At 41.4% G+C, this 27,464-nt stretch overlaps 1 protein-coding gene across 2 annotated transcripts in view; it reads right to left on the bottom strand.

Annotated features, from left to right (window-relative positions):
• septin2 (septin 2) overlaps positions 1-27,464 on the bottom strand; it is a 117,383-nt gene that overhangs the window by 56,976 nt on the left and 32,943 nt on the right. For both annotated transcript variants that reach the window (XM_072255802.1, XM_072255801.1), the window contains exons 3-4: positions 26,082-26,244; positions 15,666-15,752 (exon numbers count right to left, since the gene is read on the bottom strand). In XM_072255802.1, the coding sequence (XP_072111903.1) occupies positions 15,666-15,752; positions 26,082-26,244 (250 nt within the window). The remainder of the gene's footprint in view (positions 1-15,665; positions 15,753-26,081; positions 26,245-27,464) is intronic.

Genomic DNA, 27,464 nt, shown 5'->3' with positions numbered 1-27,464 from the left:
TTCACAAACCTCCTAGCACCGCTGTATACATCATCTATATCCCTCCATTCCATTCATATTCATGTGTCTATCCAAAAGACACAAGCTCAACCAACCTGCCTGCTTCCACAACTGCCCACAGCAACCTATTTCAGACACCTAATACTCTGTCCATAATTTAAAAAAATTGCCTTCACGATTGACTAAGCTCCCCCTCCCAACCTTAAAAGCACATAATCTGGAGTTGGACATTGCTACCCTAGGGGGAAAAAAAATCAATGTCTACCCTATCTATGCCTCTCAATTTTAAAAATCTCTATCAGATCTCTCCTCAGTCTCCAACACTCTAGGTATGCCCTAAGTCTGTCCAGCCTTTCCGTAGAGTTTAAACCCTCTAATCCAGGCAGCATCTTGGAAAACCTCTTCTGCAGCCTTTCTACAATATCCACATCCTCTCTAAAATGGGGCAAACAGAACGATACTCCAAGTGTGGTCCTACCCAGTGAAGGTAAGCATGCCATCTGTCTTCTTTACCATCTTACCCACTTATACAGCCACTTGCAGTGAACGAGACTTGCATCCTAAGATTGCTTTGCACTACAATGCTATTAAATGGTTTACTAATAACCGTATACTTTCTCCTTGTATTTGACTTCTCAACATGCAACCTCTCACACTTGCCCTGATTATTCAGAATCCAGTTTAATATCATCAGCACATCATGAAATTTGATAATAGTTAAATTAAGCAGTGCACAAAAAAAGGAAAAAAAAGTTTAAAAACATTAAGCCCAATGTTCATTTAGAAATTGAATGGCAGAGGAGAAGAAACTGTTCCTGAATCACTGAATGTATGCCTTCAGACTCCTGTACCTCCTTCCTGACAGTAACAACAAGGGCATTTCCTGGGTGGTGTGGGCCCTCAATGATGAATGCCACCTTCCTAAGGCCCCGCTGCTTGAAGATGTCTCGGACACTTGAGACTAGTACCCATGTTGGAGCTGACTAATTTTACAACTCTCTGCAATCTTAAGCAGTAACCACTCATACCAGACAGTGATGCAGCCAGTCAGAACGCTCTCCATGGTAAACCTGTAGAAGTTTAAGTGTTTTGATGGCAAACCAAATCTCGTCAACCTCCTAATGAAATATACACGTCTTGCCTTCTTTTTAGCTGCATCAATATGTTCTGGCAGGTTAGGTCCTCAGAGATACTGACACCCAGGAACTTGGAAATTGTTCACTCTCTCCACTTCAGATCCCTCTATGAAGATTGGTCTGTGTTCCTTCATTCTACCCTTTATGAAGCCTACAATCAGCTCTTTCGTTTTACTAACGTTGAGTGCAAGGTTTGTTGCTACAATACCACTCAACTCTATCTGCACTTCTTTGCCCATAGCTGTAATGGATGTCTATCCCACTGTATTCTTCAATAGTCCTTTATTGTCCATGACTTCACAAATCTTGGTGTCATCAGCAAACTTGCTATTCCACCCAACTACATTTTCATTCAAGTCACAAGCAAGAGCCTCGGCAAGCATTCTTGCAGAATACCACTGGCCATGTACCCCAGCCAGAATAACAGCCTTCTACCCTCCACTTGCTTGACTTCTATGGGAAGGCTAGTTCTGAAAGCAAACTTGCAATTCACGCTGGATCCCATGATCTTTATCTTCTGAATCAACTATCAAGGAGCTTTATCAAATGCCTTAAAGTCCATGCAGATAATGCCCACTGCCTTACCCTCATCAAGCACCTTTGTCATTTCCTCAAAGAGCTCAATCAAATTTGTAAGATATGACCTGCCCCGCACAAAACCATGTTGACAATTCATAAGGAGGCCAGGTCTTTGCGAATGCACATAAATCCTATTCTAAGTATCCTATCCACAGCTTCCTTACCACTGACACCAGGCTCACTAGCTTATGATTACCTGGATTACCCCATTTCTTTCACAATATTTGCTATGTTCCCATCCCCTAGGGTCTTACCTGTTTCTAGTGAGGACACAAAGAACCTTGTCAAAGCCCTAGCACTCTCAATTTACTTCTTTCAATATTCTGGGATATACCATCAGGCCCTGCAGACGTATCCACTTAAATATTTACAGGAGACCCAGCACTACCTCTTCAATATCAATGTCCCAGCATATTAGCATGCCCTGCTGTTTTTAATATCTTCCAAACCCTTCTCTTTGGTAAATACTGATATAAAATACACATTTAGTACTTCAGCCACTTCCTTTGACTCCAAGCACGAATTCCTTCCTTTATCCTTGAGTGGACCTCAGGTTGCATACGCACTTTGATATTAAATGTACTTTGAACTTTGACCTACCCACCCTCCAGTTATCTTTTATTAATACGAGTGTAATATCTTTTGGGATTCTCCTTCATCCCGCTTGCCAAGGATATTTCATGGCCTCTTTTGCCCTTCTTAATTACTTGTTTGAGCACTTTCCTGCTATCTTCATATTCCACAAGGGCCCGGTTTGATTTTAGTTTCCTAAACCGTATGTATGCTTCCTTTTTCTTCCTAAGGGTTTTGTCCTCCCAATTTAGTACATTGCTACAAAATCCCATTATATCCCCTCACACTCTGAAAACAGAGTTGAGGTCACTATTACCAAAGTGTTCATCCACCATCAGATCTGTCACCTGGCCGGGCTGATTTCCCAAAACCACAGCCAGTATGCCCTCCCCTCTAGTTGGACTCTTCACATACTGTTGGATGCACAGAAGAAATCCTGCCCCATCTAAGTTTCAAGTGTTAAGGAAGTTCCAGTAAATACTACGACAACCCTGTTGTTTCTGCACCTTTCCACAATTGGTCTACATATCTGTTCTATTTACCGCAGTTTACATCCCACCAGTAGCCAGCTGGTGGCGTAGTGGCATCAGCACTGGAATGCGGAGCGAAGGCTCCAGAGTTCGAATCCAGCCAGCTCCCTTGCACGCTTTCCATCTGTGCTGGGTTGAGCGTCGAGCTAGCAACTCAGTCTCGTAAAGATAAGAAAGACTGCTAAAAAAAAAACAGCTTAACATCCCACCAGTGGCCAACATACCAACACACGCTTGAGACATGTCATCGTCACCAAGCGAAACAGTCCATCCTGACACAATTTGAATCATAGTCAAGGACTTCAACCAGGCTTGTTTGAAGAAAACCCTACCCAATTACCATCAGCATATAACCTGTAGTACCTCATTTGCAGGCCAAGGTCATTTTGGATTGACAAATACATCTCCTCCACCATCAGCACAGGATGAGAACAGTGTGCTTAGCCCCCCTGTTCTACTCACTTACTCTATGACTGTGTGGCTAAGCACAGCTCCAATGTCATACTCAAGTTTGCTGACAACACTAGTCAAATCAAAGGTGGTGACGAATCAGCATATAGGAGGGGGATTGAAAATCTGGCTGAGTGGTACCACAGCAACATCTTATTCAATGTCAGCAAGACCAAGGAGCAGATTATTGACTTCAGGAGGAGGAAACCAGAGGTCCATGACTCAGTCCTCAGAGGTAGAGAGGGGTCAACAACTTTAAATTCCTCGGTGTTATTATTTTGGACTATCTGTCCTGGGCCCAGCACTTAAATTCAATTATACAGAAAACATGGCACTGCTTCTACTTCTTTAGGAATTTGCAAAGATTTAGCAAGACATCTTAAACTCTTACAAACTTCCATAGATGTGTGATGGAGAGTATACTGACTGGCTGCATCATAATTTCGTATGGAGATACCAAGGCTCCTAAATGGAAAATCCTACAAACAGTAATGAATACGGCTCAGTCCATCACGGTTAAAGTCTTCCCCACCATTGAACATATCTACATGAAACGTCACAGGAACAGCATCCATTATGGCGGACACCCACCAAACAGGACATGCTCTCTTCTCGACACTGTCATTACGCAGGTGGGTACAGGAGCCTCAGGATTTGCACAAGATTCAGGAACAGTTATTACCCCTTACCCCTTAACCATTAGGTTCCTAAACCAAAGGGGATAACTTGGCTCAACTTTACTTGCCTGATCATTGAAATGTTCCATCAATTTACAGGCTCAATTTCAAGGATTCTTCAACTCATGTTCTCGATATTTATTGCTTGTTTATTTATTATTATTTCTTCCTTTTGTATTTGTGCAGTTTGTTGCCTTTTGCCCACTGAATGAAAGCCCATGGTTATTATTCCTCAATGGATTTATTGAGTATGTCTGTAAGAAAAAGAATCTCAGGGTGTATGTGGTAACATGTATGTACTTTGAACTTTTTTCCTTCACCTCTCCATGGTTACTGGGGAGGCCAAGTGTCATCCCATCAGCATTATTGTAATAACCCTACTTCTGAGCACCATACAAATTGCCTGAGGATACACCCTTCTGAGAATTTGTATGACATTTTCTCATATCAGTAGTGCAACTACTCCACCTCTTATCCTCCTATCATCAAAACAAAACCCATTAACATTGCACAGCTAGTGTTATCCCCCTTGCCATTTCAGTGACCTGGACGCACAATCATTGTAATTCCATGTACTGTATTGATCCAGGCTCCGAGTTGATCCTCTTTACCCAAAATACTCCTTGTGCTAAAATAAACACATTTCAGCCCACCTACGTTTATTAGCCTGTCCTTCCTTTCAACTTAATTTGGCAAACCATCTTTCCTGCCCTCACTCCTTTCACCTTCTCAGTGATCAGGCCGTTTAAATCCTCATGACTTGGCAGCTTGTAAAATGAAGCTTCTGTGCATTAAGGCTAAAATAATGAGAGAATTCTTGGACCACAGCAGCCAAGTGAACAAAATCAAGTCAGAACCGAACCATGTTTTGCCATACAGCAGCACTTCATCTCCACGTATTTTATCCCTTCAGGAAAAGATATAGATGATAAGACATCTCTGTAATGCACATTTTCACCCCCTCATGCATTGCCACTTTAGACAGTGGCCTGCGTGAGAAGGACCATGTCATTTCAGAGGAGACAGCTCAATGCATGTGTCTGGCCTGCACTGAGGAGGGCAACAAAATTAGAAGTATGTTTCATTCTGAATTCAATTCCATCATGTATAAAATCAATTCTGCAAGACCATAAGACATAGGAGCAGAATTAAGCCACTTGGCCCATTGAGTCTGATCCGCCATTCAATCATGGCTTTCCCCTCTTCAGCCCCAATCTCTGGCCTTCTCCCCATAACCTTTGATGCTGTGTCCAATCAAGAACCTATCAAGCTTCACCTTATATACACCTGAGAGAACAAGCCTGTGGTATGTCAAATACCGGGTGAACGATATTTGCAAGTCTGTATCTTTGCTGTACGCTTGAGTGCTTGGTGGTAGGTGGTGATGCTGTTTTCTTGCTGAAGAGAGAGGGAGATCATTGTTTTGCTGCTGCTTATGCGTGGGGGGGGGCTACGGGGTTCTAACATTAAACTGTGGGGACACTCCTGTTTTTGTAGATGTTTGCGAAGAAAAAGCATTTCAGGATGTATATTGTATACATTTCTTTGAAATTACATGTACATTTGACTTTGAAATCTCTGAAAGAAATTTCTCTGCATCTGTTTTAAATGGATGCCTCTCTAGCCCTCTATTTTTTCTTCTCCTCCTCAACCCCAGATCCCAGCCTTCTCCCCGTAACCTTTGATGCCATGTCCAATAAAGAACCTATCAACCTCTGCCTTAAATGCACCCAACGACCTGGCCTCCACAGCTGCATGTGGCAACAAATTACACAAAATTATCACTCTTTGGCAAAAGAAATTTCTCCGCGTCTCTTTTTGAATGGGCGCCCCTCTATCCTGAGGCTGTGCCCTCTTGTTCTAGACTCTCCCACCATGGGAAACATCCTTTCCACATCTGCTTTGTCTAGGCCTTTCAACATTTGAAAGGTTTCAATGAGATCCCTGCTCATCCTTCTAAGTTCCAGTGAGTACAGACCCAGAACTATCAAATGCTCCTCATATGATAACCCTTTCATTCCTGGAATCACCCTTGTGAACCTGTTCTGAACCCACTCCAATGCCAGCATAGCTTTTCTAAGTTGAGGAGCCCAAATCTGTTCACAATACTCAAGCTAAGGCCTCACCAGGGCCTTATAAAGCCTCAGCATCACATCCCTGCTCTTGTATGCTAGACCTCTTGAAATGAATGCTAACATGGCATTTGCCTTCCTCATCATCAACTAAACCTGCAAGTTAACCTTTAGGGTGTTCTGCACAAGGACTCCCAGGTCTCTTTGCATCTCAGATTTTTGTATTCCCCACCCCTGTTTAGAAAATAGTCTGCACATTTATTTCTACTATCAAAGTGCATTTACTACCATACACTTTCCAGCATAGTATTTCATTTGCTACTTTCTTGCCCAGTCTCCTAATCTGTCCAAGTCCTTCTGCAGCCTACCCACTTCCTCAACACTACCTGCCCCTCCACCAATCTTTGTATCATCTGCAAACTTGCCAACAAAGCCATCTATTCCACCATCTCAATTGATATACAGCATAAAAAATCCCGATCCCCACAGAACACCACTAGTCACTGGCAACCAACCAGAAACAGATCCTTTTGTTTCCACTTAATAGAAACATAGAAAATAGGTGGAGTAGGCCATTCGGCCCTTCTAGCCTGCACCACCATTTATTATGATCATGGCTGATCATCCAACTCAGAACCCTGCACCAGCCTTCCCTCCACACCCCCTGACCCCCGTAGCCACAAGGGCCATATCTAACTCCCCCTTAAATATAGCCAATGAACCAGCCTCAACTGTTTCCCGTGGCAGAGAATTCCGCAGATTCACCACTCTGTGTGTGTGAAGAAGTTTTTCCTAATCTCAGTCCTAAAAGGCTTCCCCTTTATCCTCAAACTGTGGCCCCTCGTTCTGGACCTCCCCAACATCAGGAACAATCTTCCTGCATCTAGCCTGTCCAATCCCTTTAGGATTTTATACGTTTCAATAAGATCCCCCCTCAATCTTCTAAATTCCAACGAGTACAAGCCAAGTTCATCCAGTCTTTCTTCATATGAAAGTCCTGCCATCCCAGGAATCAATCTGGTGAACCGTCTTTGTACTCCCTCTATGGCAAGGATGTCTTTCCTCAGATTAGGGGACCAAAACTGCACACAATACTCCAGGTGTGGTCTCACCAAGGCCTTGTACAACTGCAGTAGTACCTCCCTGCTCCTGTACTTGAATCCTCTCGCTATAAATGCCAGCATACCATTCGCCTTTTTCACTGCCTGCTGTACCTGCATGCCCACCTTCAATGACTGGTGTATAATGACACCCAGGTCTCGTTGCACCTCCCCTTTTCCTAATCGGCCACCATTCAGATAATAATCTGTTTTCCCGGGAAGGACGGCAAACCTCCGGTTAGACCGAAAGGTACCGATTTTCCTCCGACTGAACCACCGGTGACTTTGAAAGCTATATCGGATCTAATTCAAAGGGAAATTTCAACCTCTATTACGGAACTGATTCGTGCGGAAATTTCAATTAATTTCCAGAAAATTGCCGATTCAATCGATAAGATTCAAACATCTATTACGGAACATCAGTCGGTTATATCTGATCTTCAAAAATCCACGCAACAAAATGAACTCAAGATGGAGAAAATCAAAGAAACAATTAAGGTAATGAAGAAGAAACTTGACTTTCTGACCTTTAAAAACTCTGATTTAGAATCCAGAATGCGACAGCAGAATCTTTGAATGATTGGGGTGCGTGAAGCTGTCGAATCTGATAACCCTATGAAGTATTTTTCTCAACTTTTAAAAGTTGCATTTCCTACTTTATTTCCTGACCAACCACCGTTATTGGATCGTGTTCACAGAGTTCCATCATACTCGTCTAAGTCAGATAAACCTCGACATGTCATCTTACGTTTTCATTACTTTCAAGACAAGGAGAAACTGTTTTGTTTCGTTCGATCTAAAGGTTACATTGATTTTTTGGATCTTAAGTTCCGATTCGTGGAGGATTTCAGTAAACCAATTCCGGATCAACGGATTCGTTACAGATCTGTGATGTCGGAACTCTACAAGATGGATTTAAAACCAGCGCTGCTTTACCCAGCACGTTTAAGGATTCGTACGTTGGATGGAGCCCTTCGTTTTTTTGATTCTCCAACGGATGCCCAGAGTTATCTGGATCAATTTTCACCTCAACATCTTAATCGTAATTTTTAACTATCTCCGTTTGATCAGAGGTTGTGAATCTGTCGGCCTTAATTTTTTTTTGCCTTATATGGGCAGAAAAGTTTATTTTTGATTAATTAATATGGTTGCTAAACTTTCTTTCTATCTGCGTCATTCCTTCCTTTTTCCCAGGGGATTCTGGGTGGTTATTCCCTCAGCGTCATTCTACGTATTTCCTTTGAGGCCTTAAATTTTGTAGTTTTTAAATCTACTTTTTTTTGTAGGTTTTCATAACTAGTTTATGTTAATAATTTTACTTCTTTTTTTGTTTATTCATAGGGTCTGGGGTTTGTTGCGTTTTTTTTATATTTTCTGGTTTTTTCTCTGTTATATTAAGTGTTTGTTTTAATTGATTTACCTTTTTTTATTCTTTTACTGTTTTATAATTAGCTTATTTTTTTTATATTTACACTTTCTTTTAGGGAGCGTCTATCGGAAGTCATGGGGGTAGTTTTAGTGCTTGCTTCTTTCTGGCTGGTCTGTTTTAGATTTAGCCTTGGGGTCATGGGGTGGGGGGTGGTGGGAGGGGCTTCACGTTTTAGTTTTTTTTCTTCTTGGGCTATGTACACTATTGAAGTATTGGTTGCGTTCTCCTTCCCGGTATCTCTTATTTGTTCTGTTCCCTTTCCGGGTTCGTGGGTCGAGCCTATTGTCAATCCTCCTTGTTGCGGGTTGACTTTAGGGTTTATGGAGTCTATTATTAATTTCGTCTCCTGGAATACTAATGGTCTTAACCATCCTATTAAAAGGAAAAAAAGTTTTTAAAGTGTTCCGGAGACTTAAAGCACAAATTTTATTTTTACAAGAGACCCATGTGCGGAGGGAGGACAGACTACATTTTTTTAAATTCTGGAAGGACCAACAGTTCCATTCGAACTCTAACGCTAAGATTCGAGGCGTCTCTATTTTCATAGACTCCTCAGTTACTTTTATACAACACGATATTATTTCTGATCCGAATGGTAGATTTCTACTGGTTAGTGGTCTACTATTTAATAAAAAGGTAGTTTTGGTTAATGTTTATGCTCCCAATATGGACTTCCGGAATTTTATAAATCATTATTTAATCAGTTCCCGAATTTGAATGAGTTTTCATTGATCTGGGGCGGAGATCTTAATACCTGTTTATCTCCAGCTTTGGATCATTCGGCTCCTCTACGAACCTTACCTAATAAATCTGCAACTTTGATTAATTCATTCCTCTCTGATTCTGGGTTGACGGACATTTGGCGTTTTTTGCATCCTCAGGAAAAAGATTTTTCTTTTTTTTCACATGTTCACCATTCCTATTCAAGAATTGATTATTTCTTTATTGACTCTCGTCTTATTTCTTCAGTGATTAAATGTGATTATGACTCTATAACCATTTCGGATCATGCTCCACTTAAGCTTTCTATTAAAATTCAGGCCAATACACAAAGTAATAGACAATGGCGTTTTAATTCGCTGTTGCTTCAGGACTCGGACTTTGTTAACTTTATGAATGAACAGATTGATCTTTTTTTTTTACAATCAACTATACAGAGGATATTTCTGTGAACATTCTTTGGGATACTTTTAAAGCTTATATTCGTGGTCAGATTATCTCGTATTCTGCTGCTTTGAGGAAGAAGCTGAAGCAGGAGGAGTTGGTAATTGTGGACAAGATTAAGGAAATTGATAAGAAATATGTTACAGCTCCCTCTGAGGAGTTATATAAACAAAGAACTGAACTTCAAATGGAACACAGTTTATTACTTTCGTCCTCGATTGTAAACCAATTAAAGAAAACAAGAAGTGAATTTTATGTACACAGTGACAAAATTGGCAAACTGTTGGCTAACCAATTGAAGTCTAATTATGCTAAATCTCAAATTAATCAGATTTATAATCAAAATGACCGACTGATACTTGATCATGCGGGGATTAATCAAACTTTCCTTGATTTTTATTCTTCCTTATATCAATCAGAGTCTCCTCGAGACTCTAAATACATGAATGATTTTTTAGATAACCTAGACTTCCCTGAGATTTCACAGGATATGCCTTCTATGCTAGATACTCCCATTACCACTGATGAGATTAAGAATGTTATTTCCTCTATGAACCTGGGGAAAGCTCCTGGCCCTGATGGGTTTACCATAGAATTTTATAAATGTTTTGCACCTTCATTAATCCCTTGGTTCTGTAGGGTTTTCGAGGCTTCATTAAAACTTGGTAAACTTCCCGAATCTTTCAATAGAGTGTCAATCTCTCTAATATTAAAGAAGGATAAAGACCCTGCTCAATGTGCATCTTATCTACCAATATCTTTATTAAATGTTGACTCTAAAATTTTTTCTAAGTTATTAGCAAACAGATTAGAAAAAGTACTTCCTTTTATTATTTCGGAAGACCAAACAGGTTTTATTAAAGGTCGTTACTCTTTTTATAACATTCGCACACTGTTAAATATTGTTTATACCCCCTCACAGAATGTTCCTGAGTGTGTTATCTCTTTAGATGCTGAGAAAGCTTTTGATAGAGTAGAATGGCCTTACTTATTTAAGTTGCTTGAAATGTTTAATTTTAGCTCGAAATTTATATCCTGGATCAAACTGTTATATCATTCTCCTGTGGCCTCGGTCCGTACTAACTCTCTACGCTCACCTTTTTTCCCTCTTTTTCGAGGTACTCGACAAGGTTGTCCTCTTAGTCCTTTATTATTTGATATTGCATTAGAACCTCTTGCAATTGCCATTCGAGAATCTCCAAATATTACTGGGATAACTCGGGGCTTAAAGTCCCATAAAATATCACTCTATGCTGATGACTTACTTTTATATATTTCTAATCGTCAAAAATCCACCCCTGCTGTTTTAGAGTTATTAGCACAATTTAGTCTCTTTCCAAGTTATAAATTAAATCTTAGTAAGAGTGAACTTTTCCCGATTAATAAACAATTTCCCTTATATCATAACTTTCTGTTTAAATTGATTAATAATTATTTTTCATATCTTGGGATTAAAATTACTTGTAAACACAAAGATTTATTTAAGATTAACTTTTTACCCTTAATTGACCATATTATTCAACTTTCATCTAAATGGTTTCCTTTATATTTAACTTTGATTGGTCGTATTAATGCAGTTAAGATGTTTTTTCTGCCAAAATTTTTATATATATTTCAGGCATTACCGATTTTTGTTCCAAAATCTTTTTTTGATAAAGTTGACTCAAAAATTTCTTCATTTATTTGGCAAAATAAAAACCCGAGACTGGGTAAAATACATTTACAGAAAGCGAAGAGAGATGGAGGCTTAGCATTACCTAACTTTAGATTCTATTATTGGGCAATCAATATTCGACATATGAAATTTTGGTTACTTGACCAGGATATACTATCCATTCTTAAATGGGTAGCATTGGAATTACAATCTGTTCAGGGCTATACATTTGGCTCTATTTTAGGTTCCTCTCTTCCTTTTGATGTGAAACGCCTTAAAGAGGTATCTAACCCGATAGTTAAATATACCTTACGTACTTGGTTCCAATTCAGAAAATTTTTTGATCTTAACCAATTTGGGCTAGCGATTCCTATTTCAGGTAACATATTTTTTCCTCCCTCTTTTACGGATCATGCTTTTCAAATTTGGAAGACTAAGGGTATTTCACGGTTTTTGGATTTATTTTTAGATGGTTCCCTTATGTCTTTTGAACAATTATCTAATAAATATAATTTATCAAGAATACATTTTTTTAGATATCTACAAGTTAGAAATTTTCTAAGTACTATACTTTCTTCTTTTCCAATGTTTCCTCCTACATACATTTTAGATACTATAATTAACCTTAATCCATGTCAGAAAGGTGCATCGGCTATGATTTATATTATTATGAAACTTAGGAAAGCTCCATTTGATAAGATTAGGGTAGATTGGGAACAGGAATTGGGGTCTATCATTTCCGTGGATGACTGGGGGCAGATTTTACAATTAGTCAATACTTCCTCTATCTGTGCTAAACATTCCCTAATTCAATTTAAAGTTGTTCATAGAGAACATATGTCCAAAGATAAATTAGCTCGCTTTTATTCTCATATTAATCCTTTTTGTGATAGATGTCCGGGGCAGATAGCCTCTTTAACTCATATGTTTCGGCCTTGTCCTACTCTGGAAACTTTTTGGAGAGACATTTTTAATATTATCTCAAAGGTATTGAATATAGATATCTCTCCTCATCCTATTACTGCTATCTTTGGACTACCTAAAATTTCCAGTAATCTTTCTCCTTCAGCCCGTAGAATGATTGCATTTCTTACTTTAATGGCGAAAAGATGTATCTTACAACATTGGAAAGAGCTTAACGCTCCAACCACCTTTTTTTGGCTTTCTCAGACGATATTATGCTTGAATTTGGAGAAAATTAGAAGCAATCTTTATGATTCCTCACTTAAATTTGAACAGACCTGGAGATCTTTTATTCAATATTTTCATTTAATGTAATTTTTTTTCTTCTCTTTTTTGCTCCATATTTATATACCCTTCTTGTTTTTTTTTACTGTTTTTAATGGATGTCGGGTTTGAGGACGTGATTTTAAGTTTTTTAACTCTACTTGGTTCCAAGTTAGCCCATCGCTTTGCTTTGCTTTTAGTTTAGTTGCACGGTGGGTTTTTTTGGGGTTTTTTTTTCCTTTTCTCTATTGATATATATATATATAAAAATTAGTATACTATTATGTTACCTTAGTATGTCATGTTTAAATTACATTGTTTGTATCACTTTTTTTCTGTATTAATATCTCCTGTAATTTTATTATATTCTAACAGTGTATTAGTGCCTATATGGCTTACCTTTTTGTATACTTATTCAATAAAAAGATTTAGAAAGAAAGAATAATCTGTTTTCCTATTTTTGCCACCAAAGTGAATAACTTCACATTTATCCACATTAAATTGCATCTGCCATGAATTTGCCCACTCACCCAACCTATCCAAATCACCCTGCATCTCTTAGCATCCTCCTCACAGCTAACACTGCCGCCCAGCTTCGTGTCATCCGCAAACTTGGAGATGCTGCATTTAATTCCCTCATCCAAGTCATTAATATATATTGTAAACAACTGGGGTCCCAGCACTGAGCCTTGCGGTACCCCACTAGTCACTGCCTGCCATTCTGAAAAGGTCCCGTTTATTCCCACTCTTTGCTTCCTGTCTGCTAACCAATTCTCTATCCACATCAATACCTTACCCCCAATACCGTGTGCTTTAAGTTTGGACACTAATCTCCTGTGTGGGACCTTGTCAAAAGCTTTTTGAAAATCCAAATATACCACATCCACTGGTTCTCCCCTATCCACTCTACTAGTTACATCCTCAAAAAATTGATCCCTCTTACCAATCAGCCAATGCTCTAACTTTCCTGTAATACCATGGGCTCCGAATTTAGTAAGCAGCCTCATGCAGCACCTTGTCAAAGGTCTTCTGAAAATCCAAATATACAGTATAACATCCACTGCATCTCCTTTATCTATCCTACATGTAATCTCCTCAAAGAATTCCATCAGATTCGTCAGGCAACCATGCTGATTTTGTCCTATCTTGTCCTATGTCACCAAGTACTCCATCACCTCATCCTTGACAATTGACTCTAACATCTTCCCAATCACTGAGGTCAGGCTAACTGGTCTATAATTTCCTATCTGCTGCCTTCCTCCTTTCTTCAAGAGTGGAGTGACATTTGCAATTTTCCAGTCCTGCGGCACCACGCCAGAGTCCATGATTTTTGAAAGATCATTACTAATGCCTCCACCATCTCTACTATTATCTCTTTCAGAACCTGGTGTGCAGTTCATCTGGTCTGGGTGACTTGTGTACCTTTAGCCTTTTGAGCACCTTCTCCCTTGTAATAGTAACTACACTCAATTCTCTTCCCTCACACCCTTCAACATCTGGCATACTCTTATTGTCTTCCACAGTAAAGACTGATTCAAAATACTCATTTAATTCATCTGCCATCTCCTTGTACCCCATTATTATTTCTCTGGCGGTCTTTCATCTACTCTCATTTTTTTTTTAAAAAAACATACTTGAAAAATCCTTTAGTATCCATTTTGATATTGTTTTGTTAGCTTGCTTTCACATTTCATCTTTTTCCTCCTAATGATTCTTTTAATTGCTCTCTGTAGGGTTTTAAAGTTTCCCAATCCTCTGTCTTCCCACTAATTTTTTCTTTGTTGTATGCTCTCTTTTGCTTTTACATTAACTTTGACTTTCCTTGTCAGCCATGGTTGCACTATTTTGCCATGAGTATTCCTTTGTCTTTGGAATACATCTATCCTGCACCTTCCTCATTTTTACCAGAAAATCATATGCCATCGCTGCTCTGCTGTCATCCCTGCCAGCACTTCCTTCCAATTTACTTTGGCCAACTCCTCTCTCATACCACTGTAATTTTCTTTACTCCACTGAAATACTGCTACGTCAGAGTTTATTTTCTCCCTATCAAATTTCAAGTTGAACTCCATCATATTGCGATCACTGCCTAAGCGTTCTTTTACCTTAAGCTCCCCAATTACATAATACCCAATTGAGTATAGCTGATTGCCTAGTAGGCTTAACGACAAACTGCTCTAAAAATCCATCTCAACAAGTGTACACACGCAGAATGACAATTACCGAGCACGCTTTCACAATTTATCCTTGCTACTAACATCTACGCTACAAATAATTGAATTTCCAGGCTATTTCAAAGCCTGGCACACTGACTCCATGCCCACAGCATTCAACTAAGTACGTTAAATTCCTCCCAAAAAGAATTTTAGTGAAGAATGGATTCTACCACTATTACCTGTTACTCCATTGTTAAAAAGCAGACTATTAATTCAAATTTACAATTCCACAGCTACCATGATTGATCTGAATTCCGGTTTCTGGGTTATTAGTAACTTGTACTCAGTGTCCATTTTATTAGGTACACCTGCTTGTTATTGCAAATATCTAATCAGCCAATCATGCAGCAGCAACAATGCATCAAAGCATGCAGACATGGTCAAGAGGTCAGTTGTTCAGACCAAACATCAAAATGGGAAAGAAATGTGATCTAAAGTGACTTTGCCTGTGGAACGATTGTTGGTGCCAAGCATGGTGGTTTAAGTATCTCAAAAACTGCCAATCTCTTGGGATTTTTACACACAATAGTCTCTAGAGCTTACAGAGGATGGTGCGAGAAACCAAAACGTCCAACGAATGCAGTTTTGTAGGTGAAAATGCCTTTTTAATAAGAGGTCAGAGGAGAATGGCTAGACTGATTCAAGCTGACAGGAAGATAACAAATAACCATGAGTGTAAATAGTGGTGTGCAAAGAGCAGCTGAGGATGCACAACATGTTAAACCCTGAAGTGGATGTGCTACAACACCAGAAGACCACATCAGGTTCCACGCTTGTATCTAATAAAGTGGCCACTGTGTGTATATCACACCAATATTGATTAAAGTAAAATTATAAATAGAATTATGTGCACCTTACCCGCAGCTCCTGGAATAATTCTTTCAGGGTAGAGGTCAGTCAGAAATAGGCTGTTAATGAGTGTTGATTTTCCCAGACCTGACTCACCTATGTAGAAAAATACATCAAAATACATGGTCAGGTTTTCATACTAATATTCTTTCATAACTTTTTCTCACATTCACAACTTTAAGTCCCTCCAGAATTATATCAAAGATGAAGAAATAAAATATACCACAAGGTAGCTATAAAGTTCCACATTAAATTGTATTCCATGATAGAACATAGAATAATACAGCACAGTACAGGCCCTTCGGCCCACAATGTTGTGCCGACCCTCAAACCCTGCCTCCCATATAAGCCCCCACCTTAGATTCCTCCATACACCTGTCTAGTAGTCTCTTAAACTTCACTAGTGTATCTGCCTCCACCACTGACTCAGGCAGTGCATTCCACACACCAACCACTCTCTGAGTAAAAAACCTTCCTCTAATATCCCCCTTGAACTTCCCACCCCTTACCTTAAAGCCATGTCCTCTTGTATTGAGCAGTGGTGCCCTGGGGAAGAGGCGCTGGCTATCCACTCTATCTATTCCTCTTATCTTGAACACCTCTATCATGTCTCCTCTCATCCTCCTTCTCTCCAAAGAGTAAAGCCCTAGCTCCCTTAATCTCTGATCAACAACAACCAGGCAGCTTCCCGGTAAATCTCCTCTGTACCCTTTCCAATGCTTCCACATCCTTCCTCTAGTGAGGTGACCAGAACTGGACACAGTACTCCAAGTGTGGCCTAACCAGAGTTTTATAGAGCTGCATCATTACATCGCAGCTCTTAAACTCTATCCCTCAACTTATGAAAGCTAACACCCCATAAGTTTTCTTAACTACCCTATCCACCTGTGAGGCAACTTTCAGGGATCTGTGGGCATGTACCCCCAGATCCCTCTGCTCCTCCACACTACCAAGTATCCTGCCATTTACTTTGTATTCTGCCTTGGAGTTTGTCCTTCCAAAGTGTACCACCTAACACTTCTCCGGGTTGAACTCCATCTGCCACTTCTCAGCCCACTTCTGCATCCTATCAATGTCTCTCTGCAATCTTTGACAATCCTCCACACTATCTACAACATCACCAACCTTTGTGTCGTCTGCAAACTTGCCAACCCACCCTTCTACCCCCACATCCAGGTCATTAATAAAAATCACGAAAAGTAGAGGTCCCAGAACAGATCCTTGTGGGAGACCACTGGTCACAATCCTCCAGTCTGAATGTACTCCCTCCACCACCACCACCCTCTACCTTCTGCAAGCAAGCCAATTCTGAATCCACCTGGCCAAACTTCCCTGGATCCCATGCTTTTAACTTTCTGAATAAGCCTACCGTGTGGAACCTTGTCAAATGCCTTACTAAAATCCATATAGGTCACCTCCACTGCACTACCCTCATCTATATGCCTGGTCACCTCCTCAAAGAACTCTATCAGGCTTGTTAGACACAATCTGCCCCTCACAAAGCCATGCTGACTGTCCCTGATCAGACCATGATTCTCTAAATGCCCATAGGTCCTATCTCTAAGAATCTTTTCCAACAGCTTTCCCACCACAGACGTAAGGCTCACTGGTCTATAATTACCCGGACTATCCCTACTACCTTTTTTGAACAAGGGGACAACATTCGCCTCCCTCCAATCCTCTGGTACCATTCCCATGGACAACAAGGACATAAAGATCCTAGCCAGAGGCTCAGCAATCTCTTCCCTCACCTCGTGGAGCAGCCTGGGGAATATCCCGTCAGGCCCCGGGGACTTATCCGTCCTAATGTATATTAATGACTCCAACACCTCCTCTCCCTTAATATCAACATGCTCCAGAACATCAAGCTCACTCATATTGTCCTCACCATCATCAAGTTCCCTCTCATTGGTGAATACCGAAGAGAAGTATTCATTGAGGACCTCGCTCATTTCCACAGCCTCCAGGGACATCTTCCCACCTTTATCTCTAATCGGTCCTACCTTCACTCCTGTCATCCTTTTTTTCTTCACATAATTGAAGAATGCCTTGGGGTTTTCCTTTACCCTACTCGCCAAGGCCTTCTCACGCCCCCTTCTTGCTCTTCTCAGCCCCTTCTTAAGCTCCTTTCTTGCTTCCCTATATTCCTCAATAGACCCATCTGATCCTTGCTTCCTAAACCTCATGTATGCTGCCTTCTTCCACCTGACTAGATTTTCCACCTCACTTGTCACCCATGGTTCCTTCACCCTACCATTCTTTATCTTCCTCACCGGGACAAATTTATCCCTTACATCCCGCAAGAGATCTCTAAACATCGACCACATGTCCATAGTACATTTCCCTGCAAAAACATCATCCCAATTCACACCCGCAAGTTCTAGCCTTATAGCCTCATAATTTGTCTTTCCCCAATTAAAAATTTTCCAGTCCTCTTTGATTCTATCCTTTTCCATGACGCTAAACTCCAAATCAAAACTATCCATAATGGAACATCATTTGTCAGATTTGCCCTGAGCTATAAAGATGGCTGGTTTTGAGATTCAGTGTTATGGTAATATCCTTTGGGAAGAAGTTGGAAACACTAACTGAAACGTATGCTTCTAATCAAAGGGCTAAAAGCAACCATCACAGAAAAGAATGGAAAGTGTTTTCAGTTTGAACCAACACTTTGAGGCTACCACATGCAACACACATCAAAGTTGCTGGTAAACGCAGCAGGCCAGGCAGCATCTCTAGGAAGAGGTACAGTCGACATTTCCGGCCGAGACCCTTCGTCAGGACTAACTGAAGGAAGAGTTAGTAAGAGATTTGAAAGTGGGAGGGGGAGGGGGAGATCCAAAATAATAGGAGAAGACAGGAGGGGGAGGGATGGAGCCAAGAGCTGGACAGGTGATTGACAAAGGGGATATGAGAGGATCATGGGACAGGAGGCCCAGGGAGAAAGACGGGGGGGGGGGGGGGAGAGAAAACCAGGAGGATGGGCAAGGGGTATAGCCAGAGGGACAGATGGAGAAAAAGGAGAGTGAGAGAAAGAATGTGTGTGAAAAAAATAAATAACGGATGGGGTACAAGGGGGAGGTGAGGCATTAGCGGAAGTTAGAGAAGTCAATGTTCATGCCCTCAGGTTGGAGGCTACCCAGACGGAATATAAGGTGTTGTTCCTCCAACCTGAGTGTAGCTTCATCTTTACAGTAGAGGAGGCCGTGGATAGACATGTCAGAATGGGAATGGGATGTGGAATTAAAATGTGTGGCCACTGGGAGATCCTGCTTTCTCTGGCAGACAGAGCGTAGGCGTTTAGCAAAGTGGTCTCCCAGTTTGTGTCGAGTCTCGCCAATATATAGGAGGCCACATCGGGAGCACCGGACACAGTATATCACCCCAGCCGACTCACAGGTGAAGTGTCGCCTCACCTGGAAGGACTGTCTGGGGCCCTGAATGGTGGTAAGGGAGGAAGTGTAAGGGCATGTGTAGCACTTGTTCCGCTTACAAGGATAAGTGCCAGGAGAGAGATCAGTGGGGAGGGATTGGGGGGACGAACGGACAAGGGAGTCGCATAGGGAGCGATCCCTGCGGAAAGCAGAGGTGGGGGGAGGGAAAGATGTGCTTAGTGGTGGGATCCTGTTGGAGGTGGCGGAAGTTACGGAGAATAATATGTTGGACCCGGAGGCTGGCGGGGTGGTAGGTGAGGACCAGGGGAACCCTATTCCTACTGGGGTGGCGGGAGAATGGAGTGAGAGCAGATGTGCGTGAAATGGGGGAGATGCGTTTGACAGCAGAGTTGATGATGGAGGAAGGGAAGCCCCTTTCTTTAAAAAAGGACATCTCCCTCGTCCTGGAATGAAAAGCCCCATCCTGAGAGCAGATGCGGCGGAGACGGAGGAATTGCGAGAAGGGGATGGCATTTTTGCAAGAGACAGGGTGAGAAGAGGAATAGTCCAGATAGCTGTGAGAGTCAGTAGGCTTATAGTAGACATCAGTGGATAAGCTGTCTCCAGAGATAGCGATAGAAAGATCTAGAAAGGGGAGGGAGGTGTCGGAAATGGACCAGGTAAACTTGAGGGCAGGGTGAAAGTTGGAGGCAAAGTTAATAAAGTCAACGAGCTCAGCAAGCGTGCAGGAAGCAGCGCCAATGCAGTCGTCGATGTAGCGAAGGAAAAGTGGGGGACAGATACCAGAATAGGCACGGAACATAGATTGTTCCACAAAGCCAACAAAAAGGCAGGCATAGCTAGGACCCATACGGGTGCCCATAGCTACACCTTTAGTTTGGAGGAAGTGGGAGGAGCCAAAGGAGAAATTATTAAGAGTAAGGATTAATTCTGCTAGACAGTGCAGAGTGGTGGGAGAGGGGAACTGATTAGGTCTGGAATCCAAAAAGAAGCAGAGAGCTTTGAGACCTTCCTGATGGGGGATGGAAGTATATAGGGACTGGACATCCATGGTGAAAATAAAGCAGTGGGGGCCAGGGAACTTAAAATCATCGAAAAGTTTAAGACCGTGAGAAGTGTCACGAACATAGGTAGGAAGGGATTGAACAAGGGGGGATAAAACCGTGTCGAGGTATGCAGAAACGAGTTCGGTGGGGCAGGAGCAAGCTGAGACAATAGGTCTGCCAGGACAGGCAGGTTTTGGATCTTGGGTAGGAGGTAGAAACGGGAAGTGCGAGGTGTGGGAACTATAAGGTTGGTAGCAGTGGATGGGAGATCCCCTGAGCGGATAAAGTCGGTGATGGTGTGGGAGACAATGGCCTGGTGGCTACCACATAAAAGGATTGATAAGGGTCTGCAAACTTCTCCCAGAATGCTACAAGAAAAGGAGATTAGTTGTGACTTAACTGAAGGTCTGGACCTCCAGCATTAAATTCAAAGTACATTATCAAAGTATGTATATGTTATACAACCTTGAGTTTCCTCTCTTAATAGGCAGCCATAAAAAAACCTAAAAGAACCCATTTAAAAAACAAAGACATGTAACATTTCATTTTAGCAGTTCTGTAAGAGCAGTCTGTTGTGCTTTCAGCCTGTATGGGTTTGAACTGAGATAAGGAGCTTCGCTGTTCAACTTAGGGAATGTGGTGTCAGCCAATCAAGATAGTGGAATTGGGAGAAGGTTCCAGAGAACTCTGAGCAGACAGATGTTTGTGATGGACACCAGTGTGGATATAGGGGTTTTTTTTTGGTGGGAGCTGGGAGAGGACAGGAGGGAAGATGGCTGAGGAGGCTGTCTCTGTTGCACAAGGTGCTTTGTGCAGATGAATGGCTTCAAGGAGGAAGGACCAATACTCTGTGGGAGAGCCTGTTTGTTCGAGATGGATTTCAAGTGACATTCGGAAGGTGGTGTGCGCTTTCACACAGACTGAGGGTCCAGTGCACAAGTTAAAGACAATTTCAAATTGAGCTTCAACTTATGTGCACACTTGACTGTTCAGTTATGATGGGGCCTTTTGTTTCTTTAATAACTGATTAAGTTAACATTCTTAAATATATTTTCTTTGTAACTGTATGCAGTGTACATCCTGTAATTTCTTGCTGACAGGAGGGAGCAATAAGCTACACAGCATTCACACAAATTGGGGTTCGGGTGGGCAAGACATCCCAACCTCACAGGTTTGGCAGGACCCAGGTCATATCTACCCTAGACATACAGAGTCTGAGAAAAATGGTTTTCACACAGCTGAGTCAGAGGCTGTTAGCAAGGGACGGCCAGTAAAAAGGAGTTTCATACAAAATGAAACTTACAGGATGGAACAGGTACAACACTACAAAGTAACAATCTCTCAGTTTCACTGGGTGATAGTAATAAATTGGGAAATTAGCCTGCTTTATAACAATCCAATGTCTTAGTGGTTTAATAAATTGGAAGCAACAAGACAGTAGGTTGTGGTGAAATAAGAAAGGAACAATGCGACCTCGCCAAGACATCCCCAGTAATATTCAAGATACTTTCATAAAAGATAGCTGAAGGTCTGAATTAAGACAGGGAAATACCTAAGCAGTAAGACTTGATCATGAATTATTAACTTGCAGCTCCCCTAAATCTGATTAGCTTATTAGCAATAGATGGGCTCTACACAGCCAAAACAGAAAATGGAGGTGTTACTATGGAAGACAGTTGTGCTGCAATATGACAAAGTTAGACAAAATGCATCAGGTTTGGACTGGTCTACTGATTTCATCTCATCACTTAGGACAGGAGCAACAGGGGAGAGGTGGACTTGGAAACTAAACTTCTTAGCAATCAACCCAACAAACACATGCAGACCCTAGAATCAGCACTTACAACGAAAGGCCCAAGTCTGTTACTTCAAACAAAAGGAAGCGACAAGTATGACCAAAACTAACTACCTCATGCATTGATGAGCAGTATACCATGAAAGGTGTTAGTGTTTGCATATTGTGTTTGCAATCAGAGCTTGAGTAAAGCCAACTCCATCTTATACCAGTTGTCAAAGCAAGTGTGAATTTAGAACTACTATATCAAACCTTGATGTGTTTAATGAATACACAAGAGTACAATTCCCATCTGAACCAACAGCTTCAAGTGTTTCATTTTGACAGCTTGGGATGACACATCTGGCAGGATTAGTGATCCCTGGCCCAGATGCAGGGATAGGTAGCTCCTACCTATCCTAACCCTGGAATCTTGGTACTAACAAAGAGACAAGTTGAAAATCAAATTAATTATTAATGGACACAAAAAGCATGCCTGAGTGGTTAAGCAAAAAATGAATAAAGGAGAGTGCAAGGTGATGCAATTTAGGAAAATCAGAACTACCTGCATAAACTGAGGTAAATGAGTGAAGGATTTGAGAATACATGTGAAACCATTAAAGTAACACTGGATGTCAGCACATTAATTAACATGGAAAAAACTAAAGATGTAAAGATTCACTTTCTTGTCACATGTACATTGAAACATACAATGAAATGCGTCAATTGTGTCAAATCATATTAGCAAGAATTGTGCTGTGGGTAGCTCGCAAGTCATTACACTTCCAGCGCCAACAGGGGTTGCCCACAACTCTCAAACTCTAATCAAGTCTTTGGAGTGTGAGGGGAAACTGGAACACCCAGAGAAAAACCACACAGTCCTGGCAAGAAAATATAAACTCTTTACAGACAGTGGTGGGAGCTGACCCCGAATGATGGAGTTGTAAAGCGCCAACTGCTCCGTGACCATGCCACTTATCATTCTTATTCAGACGCTTTTGTTTTACAGCATTTGATTCTACAGAACTTTGGCCAGTTACCACCTTCTTACTGTTGCAATGATTTCCAAGTCAGAATGGGAAACCTAGTATGAAATAAAGCAAAGAGAGAAAAGGAAAAAGAAAAAAACAAATTGATATATGACAGTAATAAGAATACAGTACAATACTGTCTAATCACTGCAGGAGATCACCTGGAAATCAGGGATCAATGTGATTGGAGATACATTTATAATTCTTCATTGTATAAGGTACAGAGGTTATGGCAGGGCTCTGTTCCTGTGAACTATTGATAACACAGACACAAAGTGAGTTTCCACATGCCAAAAGATGCCTGCAGTGCTCAACAACCTGCAAGTCACAGTGATGAAGGGTTTTGAGGGGTTGGTGATGAAACACATCAACTCCTGCCTGAGAGCGACTTGAATTTGCTCCAATTTGCCCACCAAAGCAAGTCTGCAGCAGATGCCATCTCACTGGCTCTTCACTCAACCTGGAACACCTGGACAGCTAAGACATATACATCAGGATGCTCTTTACCTACTACAGCTAAGCACTCAATGCCATCATTCCCTCAAAATTAATCAATAAGCTTCAAAGTCTGTTCTCAATACCTCCTTGTGCAATTGCATTCTCGATTTCCTCATTTGCAGACTGGAATTAGTTCGGACTGGCAACAACATCTCCTCCACAACCTCGATCCAAGTGTACCAAAAGGTTGCACGCTTAGTCCCCTGCTCTACTCACTCTACACCTATGACCGTGTGGCTAAGTACAGCTCCAATACCATATTCAAGTTTGCTGATAACACCACTGCTGTGTGCAAAGGCAGTGATGAATCAGCATAGAGGAGGGAGTTCAAAAATGGCTGAGTAGTGCTATAACAACCACTTACTCAATGTCAGCAAGACAAAGGAGATGATTATTGACATCAGGAGGAAACCAGAGGTCCTCATCAGAGGAAGAATGGGTCAGCAACTTTAAATTCCTTGGGGTTACCAAATTCAGAGGACCTGTCCTGAAGAAAGCATGGCAGCACCCCTACTTCCTTAGGAGTTTGCAAAGATTTTGCATGACATCTAAAACTCTGACAAATTCCTATAGATGAGTTTTGGAGACATTCATTCATTCTTCTTGCTGCTGCCATCAGGAAAGTGCTACAGGAGCCTCAGGACTCACACCACCAGGATCAGGAACAGTTATTACCCCTCAACCATCAGGCTCTTTAATCAAAGGGGAGAATTTCAACTCAACTTCACTTGCCCCATCATTGAAACATTCCCACAACAACTGGACTCAGTTTCAAGGACTCTTCATCTCACGCTGATGTTATTATTTATTTTTACTTTCTTTCTTTTTGTATTTGTGTACGGGGTCTCTTTTTTTTTGTATGTTAAATTTAAAATGGCTTCTTTGTTATGTTAATCTTTTAAATTGCTGCGTATGTATGTTATGTTAAATGCTGAGAAAGTCTCTCCCTAGACATTTGCTTAGGTTAATACAGACAGCAGGGTGCTATTAGCCAATGGGTATTCATGTTATCGTTCTTCCGGTGATAATGCTGTCTCATATGACTGGGAATGGGGTTTTTTGGCGGGGAGTCGGAGGAGAGACGGAGAGGATGGCGGACGTGCGGAAAGGCTCCGATCGATCACTCCGGGCGGTCCCGAGCCGCGGGTCGATGGGGCCCGGGCGGCCCCGAGCCGCGGGTCGACGGGGCCCGGGCGGTCCCGAGCCGCGAGTCGACGGGGTCCGGGTGGTCGTCAGGAATTTCTGAGCTCCAACTTGTGCACGAAGAATTTGGACTTTGATAAGTCTGGCACCTTTTCTTTCCCATTACTTCCTTTTCTGTATCGAACTTACATTAATTTCATAGACATAGTAATATCTATAAAGTGTACCTGGTAAAACGTACTGTGTGTGCTGGCTGATGATTGATGTTTGGGATTGATTCGGGTGGCAGTGGTACAGCAACCGACTCAGCGGGAAGCGTTCAGGCCGGTGCTGGGCGGGATTTCCCCGAGACACATACGAGCCAATATAGCTGAGCGTTACTTTTGCAATTTGTAACGGCGACTCCTTTGCTTGCATCTTCAGAAACAACTCTATTTCCACTTTTAGTATCTTTATTTTTCCCTTTCAGGGTTCTTTTGAAGACCCTGACCTGGAGTTATATGCAGGCTTCAGTTCTTTGCGGGAATGGGACCCGTTCGAGGAGTTCCACGACTGGCCGTTATTCAACATGCCAAGGGTTTGGCCTCAGAGTCTCAATCATGTTCAGAAGCCTAAGATCTCGTAGCTCTGGAGATGAGTGGATCGAGGGTCGATGTCACAGTAGGAGACTGTGTTGTCAGGGAGGCCGGAAAATCTTTCGCTGTAGGCCTGAAGACCCGAGGTCTTTACAATCTTCGGACACAGAGCTCCGAAAAAGCGATGAAACGGACTTTTAACATCGTAAACCAGCAGGTTGTAGTTGTGTCTCCTGCTCGCTGTGAAAATGGGAGACACTTCCCTCTCCCTTACCAGGGAGAGAGAGAACCCGTGGTTTGTCGAATGTCGGATGAAATGTGAAGCCTTCAGGGTAACTTTGGTCTGCGTCTTTGCTATCATTTAGCCACACGCTTGTGCTCAGGAGCGGGTGCGCTCTTTGTTTTGCCAATGGGGGCAGGGGAGATTGTTGCTTGCTGCCGCTTACACATGGGAGGGGGGAAACTGGGGGGGACTTTGGGGTTCTCGCATTTAACTGTCGTTCATTCTTTGGGGCACTTCTCTGTTTTCGTGGATGTTTGCGAAGAAAAAGCATTTCAGGATGTATATTGTATACATTTCTCTGACATTAAATTCGACCTTTGAACCTTGTTGTCTTTCGCACACCGGTTGAACACCCAAGTTGTTGCAGTCTTTCATTGATTCTGTTATGGTTATTATTTTATGTATTTGTTGAGTATGTCCACAAGAAAATGCATCCCAGGGTTGTTTATGGTGACATATACACTATGTACTTCGATAATAAATTTACTTTGAACTTTGAGGTCCATATCACCCACCTCTCACCTGTATATACTAGCTGTACAAAATGTGGGCCTAGGAGAGGCTATATTCCAATACATCAGCCTTAGCTAGAAAAACTTCCAGTTCTGTACACCCACAAACCCAGCATGCAATGAGTTAATTTTTTTTATTTCTTTGGATACATTTTCAGTAACACTTACCAACTACCATGAGTGTGAATTCAAATCCTTTCTTTACAGACTTGCGATGTACCTGGTTTGGAAGATTTGCAAATCCCACATACCCAGGAGTTTCAGGATTTGTGAACTGAGCTTGCTGCTGCTGTCCTTGTTGTTGCTGTAGTAGCTGTTGCTGTTGCAACATCTAGAAGAAAGTAAATCAGCTTAAATTATAAAATCAATTCTTTCAATGATCTTTGAACATTCACACAAAAAAATCCAAAAATCATTTAGTTATGCACCAAGCCCTTTTCCCATGGTCTCCACAAGCTGGCAGTTCTCAAAACCACATACACATGGCTGACATTGATGGCCCTCCCTTCTTTTGAGTTAAAGGTCTAAATGGTGAAAATTTCTGATTGAAGAACATTGATTCTTCATGAAATTGGACAAAGTGATGTCCTATCTCCCCAAAAAATGTAAGACCCATATAAAATACCTGCAGTGGCCCATGCATATTGATCTTGATCCAAATTCTAGTTCTGGCAGTAACCAGCATTTTTTGACATAAATTGGTTCAGATACATTTACGCAGATCTAGAATAGCCCAAGACTTGTACATATATGCATCTCATGAACACAGAATTTGCCATGTTGTAACATTCTTCCAATACTTCTGATAACTGCTTTCCATTTGAATTGCAGTCTCGAGATCTGTCATGACCAGGGGGATTTTAACTTCCACATTGATTGGCTGAATCAGGTTGGTCAATGAAATCTTGAGGAGGACTTCACAGAATGCATCCATGATGGCTTTCTTGAGCAGCATGTTAGTGAACCAACAAGGGAAAATGCTAACTTAGATCTAGTCTTGTGCAATGAGACAGGTAAGATTAACGATCTTGTAGTCAGGAATCCTCTGGAAAGAGTGATCGTAGTATGAATGAATTTCGCATACAGGAGAAGGAAATAGTTAGATCAAAAATTAGTGTATTATGCTTGAACAAGGGAGACTGCAACAGGATGAGGGAGGAGTTGGCTCATGTGGATTGGGAGCACAGGCTATTTGGTAGGACAGATGAGGAACAGTGGAATACTTTCAAAGAGATTTTTCACAGTGCTCAACAAAAGTATATTCCAGTCAAAAGTAAGGACAGAAAGTGTGGGGAGAGCTAGCCTTGGACAACTAAGGAAATAAAAGATAGTATCAAATTAAAAGCTCATGTGTACAAAGTCGCAAAGAGTAGTGGGAGACTGGAGGATTGGGAAAACTTTAAAAAGCAACAAAGAACAACTGAACAAGAAATAAGGAAAAGGAAGATAGAGTATGAAAGTAAATTTGCACAAAATATAAAAACAGATAGCAAAAGTTTTTATAAATATACAAAGCAGAAGAGGGTGGCTAAAGTCCACATAGGCCATAAG

Source organism: Mobula birostris, chromosome 4, assembly GCF_030028105.1.
Source record: "Mobula birostris isolate sMobBir1 chromosome 4, sMobBir1.hap1, whole genome shotgun sequence".
NCBI lineage: Eukaryota > Metazoa > Chordata > Chondrichthyes > Myliobatiformes > Myliobatidae > Mobula > Mobula birostris.
Note: the sequence above shows the minus strand (reverse complement) of the source record. Positions and strands in the feature narration are given on the sequence as shown.